At 46.3% G+C, this 11,772-nt stretch overlaps 1 protein-coding gene across 1 annotated transcript in view; it reads right to left on the bottom strand.

The window, feature by feature from the left end:
- The window catches only part of LOC115124936 (intersectin-2-like), a 155,877-nt gene that overhangs the window by 52,421 nt on the left and 91,684 nt on the right, over positions 1-11,772 (bottom strand). Inside the window, exons 3-11 of the mRNA XM_065025865.1 lie at positions 11,136-11,228; positions 9,898-9,961; positions 7,122-7,306; positions 6,761-7,003; positions 3,933-4,053; positions 1,228-1,370; positions 354-417; positions 124-261; positions 1-2 (exon numbers count right to left, since the gene is read on the bottom strand). The exon at positions 1-2 is cut by the window's left edge and continues 87 nt beyond it. Coding sequence (XP_064881937.1) covers positions 1-2; positions 124-261; positions 354-417; positions 1,228-1,370; positions 3,933-4,053; positions 6,761-7,003; positions 7,122-7,306; positions 9,898-9,961; positions 11,136-11,228 — 1,053 coding nt within the window. The remainder of the gene's footprint in view (positions 3-123; positions 262-353; positions 418-1,227; positions 1,371-3,932; positions 4,054-6,760; positions 7,004-7,121; positions 7,307-9,897; positions 9,962-11,135; positions 11,229-11,772) is intronic.

Here is an 11,772-nt window from a genome sequence, read left to right as displayed (position 1 = left end):
CCCTACAAGAAACAGCGAGGGTGAGTGTGTGTATCTCTGATGGTGGTAGTAGATCTGTTGGTAGTGTGTGTGTGTGTGTGTGTGTGTGTGTGTGTGTGTGTGTGTGTGTGTGTGTGTGTGTACCTCTTTGATGGTGGAATTAGATCTGTCGGTAGTGTGTGTGGTAAGGGTCGTCCGGTCTTGGCCATGTCCACTAGATGCATGGCCAGAATAAACTCCTCTCCTCTTAGCGTCCCATCCTTATCTACATCAGCCAGGGACCTGACACACACACACACACACACATTACTGTGGTCAAACGTTCTTATACAGGTACAAGTTGATGATGATGATGATGATGAAGGCGTACTCACCAGATGGTGGCCAGCTGTGTATGAGTGAGCAGAGTGGTTGCCATGGCATTCCTCACTTGCGGACCTGAAACACACAGAACAAAGCAACCTCAGTCCATTTCTCATAACTGAAATAAATGACTTCCCTTGTAGCCTTTTGGCATAACCTTGATTGATTGAATTTGCAAGTAAAAAAATAAAATAAAAAAAAGACCCAGAATGCAATTCTATCAACCTATCACAAGGCGCATCTTAAAAAGGTCAGCCATATTTATCTCATTTTTATCTCAATATCTAAATCATTTCTGTGTAACAATTAGGTACCTTACTGTGCCTAATAAACTGGCCAATGGATGTAGATCAAAACACATGACATTTTAGACTGCACTGTACCTTCAATAGTCTGCTGTAGTTTCTTCCTTTTCTTCACCAAGCTAACGGCTACATCAACCATCTCTCATATAGCTGTAATATCCAGTGACCCACCTGTCTGTGAGGTAAACTACATTACCCATACATGTCTGAGGTAAACTACATTACCCATACATGTCTGGGGTAAACTACATTACCTACACGTTTCTGTGAGGTAAACTACATTACCTATACATGTCTGTGGTGAACTACATTACCTATACATGTATGTGGTAAACTACATTACATATACATGTCTGTGGTGAACTGCATTACCTATACCTGTCTGAGGTAAACTACATTACATATACCTGTCTGAGGTCAACTACATTACCTATACCTGTCTGTGAGGTAAACTGCATTACCTATACCTGGCTGTGAGGTAAACTGCATTACCTATACCTGACAGAGGTAAACTACATTACCTATAGCCACCCTTGGACTGCCACTCATCTGTTTGCCTACATTTCCCAGCAGAACCCACCTGTGAGGTATCCCGTCATGTGCTTGTCCAGGCTGTTAAACTGCTGTCTGTATTTGAGACGCGAGGCGTGAGGCACGGCCCAGTCAGAGGGAGTGGTCTTCGGAGAACTACCTGCCAGGGAGGTGGTAGAGGACGAGTTGGAGCTAGGGACCAGAGAGAGGGATGGCGAGAGAGATGGAGAGAGAGAGGGATGGAGAGTTGGGATGGAGAGAGAGGGAGAGAGAGGGATGGAGGTAGAGAAGGATGAGGTAGAGAGGGAGGGATAGAGATATAGAGGGATGGATGGAGAGAGAGAAAGAGAGAGGGATGAGGTAGAGAAGGAGAGAGAGGGATGAGGTAGAGAGGAGAGAGGGGGATGAGGTAGAGAGAAGGAGAGAGGGGGATGAGGTAGAGAGAAGGAGAGAGGGGGATGAGGTAGAGAGAAGGAGAGAGGGGGATGGAGGTAGAGAGGGATGGAGGTAGAGGGGGATGGAGGTAGAGAGAGAAAGGGATGGAGGTAGAGAGAGAAAGGGATGGAGGTAGAGAGAGATGGAGGAGAGGGGACAGAGGTAGAGAGAGATGGAGGGAGAGGGGGATGGAGGTAGAGGGGATGGAGGTAGAGAGAGAAAGGGATGGAGGTAGAGAGAGATGGAGGGAGAGGGGACAGAGGTAGAGAGAGATGGAGGTAGAGGGGGATGGAGGTAGAGAGAAAGGGATGGAGGTAGAGAGAGATGGAGGGAGAGGGGGATGGAGGTAGAGAGAGAAAGGGATGGAGGTAGAGAGAGATGGAGGGAGAGGGGGATGGAGGTAGAGGGGGATGGAGGTAGAGAGAGAAAGGGATGGAGGTAGAGAGATGGAGGGAGAGGGGGATGGAGTTAGAGGGGGATGGAGGTAGAGGGGGATGGAGGTAGAGAGAGAAAGGATGGAGGTAGAGAGAGATGGAGGGAGAGGGGGACAGAGGTAGAGGGGGATGGAGGTAGAGAGAGAAAGGATGGAGGTACAGAGGAAGAGAAAGGGATGGAGGTAGAGAGAGGTAGAGGGATGGAGGTAGAGAGAGAAAGGGATGGAGGTAGAGAGATGGAGGGAGAGGGGACAGAGGTAGAGAGATGGAGGGATGGAGGTAGAGAGAGAAAGGAGGGAGGTAGGGGACAGAGGTAGAGGGGGATGGAGGGAGAGGGGACAGAGGTAGAGGAGATGGAGGGAGAGGGATAGAGGTAGAGGGGGATGGAGGTAGAGGGAGAAAGGATGGAGGTAGAGGGGATAGAGGTAGAGAGGGATGGAGGTAGAGGGGACAGAGGTAGAGAGGGGATGGAGGTAGAGGGGATGGAGGGAGGGGGACAGAGGTAGAGAAAGGGATGGAGGTAGAGGGGGGATGGAGGTAGAGAGAAAGGGATGGAGAGGAGAGATGGGATGGAGGAGGTAGAGAGAGAAGGATGGAGGTAGAGAGGATGGAGGGAGAGGGAGGAGGTAGAGGAGAGATGGAGGTAGAGGGGATAGAGGTAGAGGGGATGGAGGTAGAGGGGGATGGAGGTAGAGAGAGAAAGGGATGGAGGTAGAGGGGATGGAGGTAGAGGGGGATGGAGGTAGAGGGGGATGGAGGTAGAGGGGATGGAGGTAGAGGGGGATAGAGGTAGAGGGGGATGGAGGTAGAGGGGGATAGAGGTAGAGGGGATAGAGGTAGAGGGGGATGGAGGGAGAGGGGAAAGGTAGAGGGAGAGGGGGGATGGAGGTAGAGGGGGGATGGAGGGAGAGGGGATGGAGGTAGAGGGGGATGGAGGTAGAGGGGATGGAGGTAGAGGGAGGATGGAGGTAGAGGGGATAGAGGTAGAGGGGGGGATGGAGGTAGAGGGGGATAGAGGTAGAGGGGATAGAGGTAGAGGGGGATGGAGGTAGAGGGGGATAGAGGTAGAGGGGATAGAGGTAGAGGGGATGGAGGTAGAGGGGGATGGAGGTAGAGGGGGATGGAGGTAGAGGGGGATAGAGGTAGAGGGGGATAGAGGTAGAGGGGGATGGAGGTAGAGGGGGATGGAGGTAGAGGGGATAGAGGTAGAGGGATGGAGGTAGAGGGGGATGGAGGTAGAGGGGATGGAGGTAGAGGGGGATGGAGGTAGAGGGGATGGAGGTAGAGGGGATGGAGGTAGAGGGGATGGAGGTAGAGGGGATGGAGGTAGAGGGGGATGGAGGTAGAGGGGGATGGAGGTAGAGAGAGAAAGGGATGGAGGTAGAGAGAGATGGAGGGAGAGGGGGATGGAGGTAGAGGGGATAGAGGTAGAGGGGGATGGAGGTAGAGGGGGATGAGGTAGAGGGGGATGGAGGTAGAGGGGGATGGAGGTAGAGGGGATGGAGGTAGAGGGGGATGGAGGTAGAGAGAGAAAGGGATGGAGGTAGAGAGAGATGGAGGGAGAGGGGGATGGAGGTAGAGGGGATAGAGGTAGAGGGGGATGGAGGTAGAGGGGATGGAGGTAGAGGGGGATGGAGGTAGAGGGGGTGGAGGTAGAGGGGATGGAGGTAGAGGGGATGGAGGTAGAGGGGGATAGAGGTAGAGGGGGATAGAGGTAGAGAGAGAAAGGGATGTAGGTAGAGGGAGAAAGGGATCATATAATGGAGTTATAGAAATAGTCCATTGGCATCTAAATGAGTAGAGATCAGAGTCTGATTCTATTTTGAGTGTGAGTGTGTGTGCGTGTGCGGCTGTGTGTTTAGCTGTGTGTGTGTGGCTGTGTTACCTGCTTGAGTCCAACAGTGATGTAGCTTTGTTGATCCCAGGAGAGAGACCCAGGGGAGAGGATACATACGGTGGAGAGAGACCCAGGGGAGAGGATACATACTGTGCAGAGAGAGCCATGCCTGGACACACACGTTGATTGAGTTCCTTATGAAGTCCATTTATATTAACATTGTATGGTTTCATTACAAATACAGCATGATGTCCACTCAGTAGAGCCTGGTGACACAGCACTTCCTTTCTAGACAGACTGCTCCCCGGGCCTTGTTAAGGTATTGCCATTGGAGCTAACAGTATTGTATGAAATATAGAGCACTGGTTCCCAACCTTTATTGAACCATGACAAACCTTGATGAAAGAAAGACCAGTGCTGCACACGTACATTTTCCTAACGACCCTGATCCATAATAAAAAAATTAACCATTTTTAATAAACTAAATATTTTCATAGTTCCTTACTCATTATGATGAATGTGTGTACCCCTTTAAGAGCGTCCTGTAATAAGTTCCTTACTCATCATGATGAATGTGTGTACCCCTTTAAGAGCGTCCTGTGAATAAGTTCCTTACTCATCATGATGAATGTGTGTACCCCTTTAAGAGCGTCCTGTAATAAGTTCCTTACTCATCATGATGAATGTGTGTACCCCTTTAAGAGCGTCCTGTGAATAAGTTCCTTACTCATTATGATGAATGTGTGTACCCCTTTAAGAGCGTCCTGTGAATAAGTTCCTTACTCATCATGATGAATGTGTGTACCCCTTTAAGAGCGTCCTGTAATAAGTTCCTTACTCATCATGATGAATGTGTGTACCCCTTTAAGAGCGTCCTGTAATAAGTTCCTTACTCATTATGATGAATGTGTGTACCCCTTTAAGAGCGTCCTGTAATAAGTTCCTTACTCATCATGATGAATGTGTGTACCCCTTTAAGAGCGTCCTGTGAATAAGTTCCTTACTCATCATGATGAATGTGTGTACCCCTTTAAGAGCGTCCTGTAATAAGTTCCTTACTCATCATGATGAATGTGTGTACCCCTTTAAGAGCGTCCTGTGAATAAGTTCCTTACTCATCATGATGAATGTGTGTACCCCTTTAAGAGCGTCCTGTGAATAAGTTCCTTACTCATCATGATGAATGTGTGTACCCCTTTAAAGCGTCCTGTAATAAGTTCCTTACTCATCATGATGAATGTGTGTACCCCTTTAAGAGCGTCCTGTAATAAGTTCCTTACTCATCATGATGAATGTGTGTACCCCTTTAAGAGCGTCCTGTAATAAGTTCCTTACTCATCATGATGAATGTGTGTACCCCTTTAAGAGCGTCCTGTGAATACGAGATAGATAGAAATGCAGCCCTGTTAATATTATAATATTAATATTATATTACTTTTCAACAGTTTGAGACAAGCGAGTTTCTACGTTTTAAAGCCATGCCGTTTGTCTCTGTGACAGAGGCCGTGGTACAGCTCAGCCTGATCAGTGCTAACGATTCTCACAGGTGAAATAAATGATCAAAATGACTTAAAAAATAAATTATACAACTGTAACAACTGCCTGAAACATGGATAAAAGATGAGTTCAATGTATGATGCTGTTTTTAGGAGACACTGGTGCTCCCAAATCTAATCAACCGGGTGTATAAGATGAGGGAACGTTTTGCAGCACACCTGCTGAAAACCACTGATGAGAGAGACACATACAGAGACACAGAGAGAGACACAGAGACACAAAGAGACACAGAGACACATACAGAGACAGAGAGAGAGAGAGACAAACAGAGACAGAGAGAGAGAGACATACAGAGACAGAGAGACATACAGAGACAGAGAGATACACAGAGACACAAAGAGACACAGAGACACATACAGAGACAGAGAGAGAGAGAGACATACAGAGACAGAGAGAGAGAGAGACATACAGAGACAGAGAGACATACAGAGACAGAGAGAGACATACAGAGAGAGAGAGAGACATACAGAGACAGAGAGACATACAGAGACAGAGAGAGACATACAGAGAGAGAGAGAGACATACAGAGACAGAGAGACATACAGAGACAGAGAGAGAGAGAGACATACAGAGACAGAGACAGAGAGAGACATACAGAGACAGAGACAGAGAGAGAGAGAGACATACAGAGACAGAGAGAGAGAGAGACATACAGAGACAGAGACAGAGAGAGACATAGAGAGACATACAGAGACAGAGAGACATACAGAGACAGAGAGACATACAGAGACAGAGAGAGACATAGAGAGACATACAGAGACAGAGAGAGACATACAGAGACAGAGAGAGAGACATACAGAGACAGAGACAGAGAGAGACATAGAGAGACATACAGAGACAGAGAGAGACATACAGAGACAGAGAGACATACAGAGACAGAGAAAGACATACAGAGACAGAGAGACATACAGAGACAGAGAGACACATACAGAGACACAGAGAGAGACACAGAGACACAAAGAGACACAGAGACACATACAGAGACAGAGAGAGAGAGAGACATACAGAGACAGAGAGAGAGAGAGACATACAGAGACAGAGAGAGAGAGAGACATACAGAGACAGAGAGAGAGAGAGACATACAGAGACAGAGAGAGAGAGAGACATACAGAGACAGAGAGAGACATACAGAGACAGAGAGACATACAGAGACAGAGAGAGACATACAGAGACAGAGAGAGACATAGAGAGACAGAGAGAGACATACAGAGACAGAGAGAGACATAGAGACAGACAGAGAGAGACATACAGAGACAGAGAGAGACATACAGAGAGAGAGAGAGAGAGACATACAGAGACAGAGACGGTCCTCCTCTTACCTGTCCCCATGTACCCTGGTGGGAATTGCTGTAGAATACCCATAGTGCCGTTGGGCAAAGCGGGGCTGCCAATGGACGGCAGCAAGGGAATGGGCATCGTTGACGTGGAAACCAGGGGGGCCATGCCTGTAGCTGTTGGGATCATGGGGGTGAGGCCGCTCATAGGTGTCATGGGTGAGAGGTTAGGGGTGAGCATGGCGATGCATCCGGGCATCATAGAAAGGTTTGGCACGGAACCCATTCCTGGAGAGACACACAACATTAAAGAGACAAAATAAATATTAAGATGAAGCATCTACAGACATACTGAGAACAGAAGAGAAGTCTACGCATGTGTGTCCGCGTGTCTGTTTTAAAGTACCGTAGCGCGAGGCGGACATGGCGTCCGTAGAGGAGGGGTTAGGGGCGGGCACTGGCGGTTGCTTCATGATGATTGGTAAAGTTGAGAGAAGGGGCGTGCCCTGCAGTTTGAGCTTAATGAGCTTCATGGAGATGGAGAACTCCAACCTGTCCATCTTCCCATCCTTACCCATGTCAGCCAGCGCCCTGGGGGTCAGAGAGGGTCATTACTATGGAATATCCTCACACAGGGAACAAACATGTAGACGTTGGTCACAAGATAGAATGCCAGCACACGTGTGTGTGTGTGTGTGTGTGTGTGTGTGTGTGTGTGTGTGTACTGTGAATAAAGTTAATGTTTAGCATTTGTTATATTTTCCCTTTCTGTAATACACAATCTGCCAGTGTTATTAGTGCAAGGTGAGGGTAGAATGTTATGGATTGTTCTCATAAATGTTTATAGTGTTTGACTGGAGGCACAAGGGCTGAGGACACACTGTTTATTACTGTATTCTGTGACGGTGTGTGATTCAGTAGCGGACTTCCTAAGTGCCTCTCAGCTGGCGTTTACACGACTCTTCTTCAATGTCATCTTGGTAAGAAAATCCAGTGTAGATTTTGCCTCGTGTTTTAGGTTATTGTCCTGCTGACAGGTGAATTCTTCTCCCAGTGTCTGGTGGAAAGCCGACTGATTTTGCCTGTGCTTAGCTCCATTCTGTTTATTTTTTTATCCTGAAAACTCCCCTGTCCTTAATGATGACAAGCATACCCATAACATGATGCAGCCATATCTATGCTTGAAAATATGGAGAGTGGTACTCAGTAATGTGTTGTTGTATTGGATTTTCCCCAAACCTAACACTTTGTATTCAGGACAAAAAGGTAATTTCTTTGCCACATTTTTTGCAGTATTACTTTAGTGCATTGTTGCAAACAGGATGCATGTTTTTGAATATTTTTATTATGTACAGGTTTCCTTCTTTTCACTGTCATTTAAGTTAGTAATTGTGGTGTAACTACAATATTGTTGATCCATCCTCAGTTTTCTCCTATCACAGCCATTAAACTCTGTTTTAATGTCCCCATGGCCTCATGGTGAAATCCCTAAGTGGTTTCCTTCCTCTCCGGAAACTAAGTTAGGAAGGCCTGTATCTTTGTAGTGGCTGGGTGTATTGATACACCATCCAAAGTGTAATTAATAATGTCACTATGCTCAAAGGGATATTCAATGTCTGCTTTAAAAAAAATCTGTATCTCCCAATAGGTGCCCTTCTTTGTGAGGCATTAGAAAACCTCCCTGGTCTTTGTGGTTGAATCTGTGTTTGAAATTCACTGCTCGACTGAGGGACCCTACAGATGTGTGGAGTACCGAGATGAGGTAGTCATTCAAAAATCATGCTCAACACTATTACTGCACACAGGGTGACTTGTTAAGCACATTTTACCCATTCACTTATTTAGGCAATAACAAAGGGATTGAATAACTGTTGACTCAAGACATTTTAGCTTTTCATTTTGTATTAATTTGTGAAAGCTTTGAAAAACATAATTCCACTTTGACATTATTGGGTATTGTGTGTGACAATGTAATCTATTACTGGCCAGTGACAATGTAATATATTACTGGCCAGTGACAATGTAATCTATTACTGACCAGAGACAATGTAATCTATTACTGACCAGAGACAATGTAATCTATTACTGGCCGATGACAATGTAATCTATTACTGGTCAGTGACAATGTAATCTATTACTGGTCAGTGACAATGTAATCTATTACTGGTCGGTGACAATGTAATCCATTACTGGTCAGTGACAATGTAATCCATTACTGGCCGATGACAATGTAATCTATTAGTGGTCAGTGACAATGTAATCCATTCTATATTCAGGAAGTAACTAAATGTAAAGTACAGGGGTGTGAATACTTTCTGAAGAGACTGTATATGGAAGTAGTTTATCGCCAAAATAAATTAAATAAACAAATAATAATAATAACAACCCTGGTCTTTCTTATATCTCTCAGATACAGGACAGATACTTTAAATGAAACTTTATTCTCTGATATATTTTTGACCATCTGTTTTTCCATGTATGAATCTGGTATCCAATGCATTTCTATGTGCTAATAGCAGTAAGGCCAAATTCAATGGTTTTGTCTGTAATGTCGGACCACAGTATGACTAGCTGTCGCCATTGGCTAATGGAGATCCTAATAAATCAAATCAAATGTTTCATCAAAATCAAATAGCTAAATTACCCCCCCCCTCCCTCCCTCCAGTTTAGAATGTTAAGGATTAAGGTTAATAATATTATAATTCTCTGTTGAGCAACTTGTAAAATCTTTTTAAATTACCTTATCAACGACTGCTCTCCTTAGTCACCTGGAAATTCCTATTACTGTCTGTGTTTCTGTCTGTGTGTCTGTCTGTCTGTGTGTCTGTCTGTGTGTCTGTCTGTGTCTGTCTGTCTGTCTGTGTGTGTCTGTCTGTGTGTGTCTGTCTGTGTGTGTCTGTGTGTCTGTCTGTGTGTGTCTGTCTGTGTGTGTCTGTCTGTGTGTGTCTGTCTGTGTGTGTCTGTCTGTCTGTCTGTCTGTCTGTCTGTCTGTGTGTCTGTGTGTCTGTGTGTCTGTCTGTCTGTCTGTCTGTCTGTCTGTGTGTCTGTCTGTGTGTCTGTCTGTGTGTCTGTCTGTCTGTCTGTCTGTGTGTCTGTATGTGTGTCTGTCTGTGTGTCTGTCTGTGTGTCTGTCTGTCTGTCTGTGTGTTTGTCTGTGTGTCTGTCTGTGTGTCTGTGTGTACCATATCTCTGCAAGAACCGAGGAGGGAAGACCCGACTGCAAGAAGAACTTCCTGGCCCGCTCCCCTGGAGAGAGAGAACGAGAGAGAGAGAGAGAACAAGAGAGAGAGAGAGAACAAGAGAGAGAGAACGAGAGAGAGAGAGAGAGAAAGAGAAAGAGAGAACGAGAGAGAGAGAACAAGAGAGAAAGAACGAGAGAGGGAATGAGAGAGAGAAAGAGAGAAAGAGAAAGAGAACAAGAGAGAAAGAACGAGAGAGGGAATGAGAGAGAGAAAGAGAGAAAGAGAAAGAGAACAAGAGAGAAAGAACGAGAGAGGGAATGAGAGAGAGAAAGAGAGAAAGAGAAAGAGAGAAAGAGAACAAGAGAGAGAAAGAACGAGAGAGAGAGAACAATGAGAGAGAACAAGAGAGAGAGAACGAGAGAGAGAGAGAATGAGAGAGAGAACGAGAGAGAGAGAGAACGAGAGAGAGAGAGAACGAGAGAGAGAGAGAATGAGAGAGAATGAGAGAGAGAGAGAGAGAAAACGAGAGAGAACGAGAGAGAGAGAACGAGAGAGAGAACGAGAGAGCGAGAGAGAAAACGAGAGAGAGAACGAGAGAGAGAGAGCGAGAGAGCGAGAGAAAGAGAGAACGAGAGACCGAGAGAAAGAGAGAAATAACGAGAGAGAGAGAGAGAACGAGAACGAGAGAGAGAGAACGAGAGAGAGAGAGCGAGAGAGCGAGAGAAAGAGAGAACGAGAGAACGAGAGAAAGAGAGAAAGAACGAGAGAGTGAGAGAATGAGAGAGAGAGAGAGAGAGAGAGAGAGAGAAGAGAGAGAGAGAGAGAGAGAACGAGAGAGAGAGAACGACAGAGAACGAGAGAGAGAACGAGAGAGAGAGAGAACGAGAGAGAGAACGAGAGAGTGAGAGAGAGAGTGAGAGAGAGAGAGCGAGAGAGAGAGAGAGAGCGAGAGAGCGAGAGAGAACGAGAGAACGAGAGAACGAGAGAGAGAGAGAACGAGAGAGAAAGAGAGAAAGCGAGAGAGAACGAGAGAGAGAGAACAATGAGAAAGAACGAGAGAGAGAACAATGAGAGAGAGAACGAGAACGAGAGAGAGAGAATGAGAGAGAGAACGAGAGAGAGAGAGAGAACGAGAGAGAACGAAAGAGAGAGAACAAAAACAGAAAAGACATCACAGTATGGAGAGATGGGGGAGAAAACGTAGTAAAATGTTGGTGTGGACGCATGTGTCTTGGTACCTGAGATGTAGCCCATGGTGGGAGAGAGGGTGTCAAACTGTTTATCATGTTTGTTCCTCTCTTCTGGAGAGATAGCCCACACACTGAGGTCACCTGGAGACGGAGAGAGGGTGTCAAACTATCTGTCAGGCGACAAGGCAAACAGGTCTGTGGTAGTAAGACAGATTTTTACGCTTTAGTCATTTAGCATACACTTTTATCCAGAGAGATTTACAGTAGTGAGTCAGAGATTTTTAGTAGTGAGTCAGAGAGATTTACAGTAGTGAGTCAGAGAGATTTACAGTAGTGAGTGCATCCATTTTCATACTGGTCCCTCGTGGGAATTAACCCACAACTCTGGCGCCACACAGTACCAACTGAGCCACCCTCCCAGGGGTGGACACGGGGCTTACTGAAAGTGGACACGGGGCTTACTGAAAGTGGACACGGGGCTTACTGAAAGTGGACACGGGGCTTACTGAAGGTGGACACGGGGCTTACTGAAAGTGGACACGGGGCTTACTGAAAGTGGACACGGGGCTTACTGAAAGTAGACACGGGGCTTACTGAAAGTAGACACGGGGCTTACTGAAAGTGGACACGGGGCTTACTGAAAGTGGACACGGGGCTTACTGAAAGTGGACACGGGGCTTACTGA

The sequence above is a fragment of the Oncorhynchus nerka genome, linkage group LG12 (genome assembly GCF_034236695.1).
Source record: "Oncorhynchus nerka isolate Pitt River linkage group LG12, Oner_Uvic_2.0, whole genome shotgun sequence".
Lineage (NCBI taxonomy): Eukaryota > Metazoa > Chordata > Actinopteri > Salmoniformes > Salmonidae > Oncorhynchus > Oncorhynchus nerka.
This window is presented reverse-complemented; position numbering and strand designations above follow the sequence as displayed.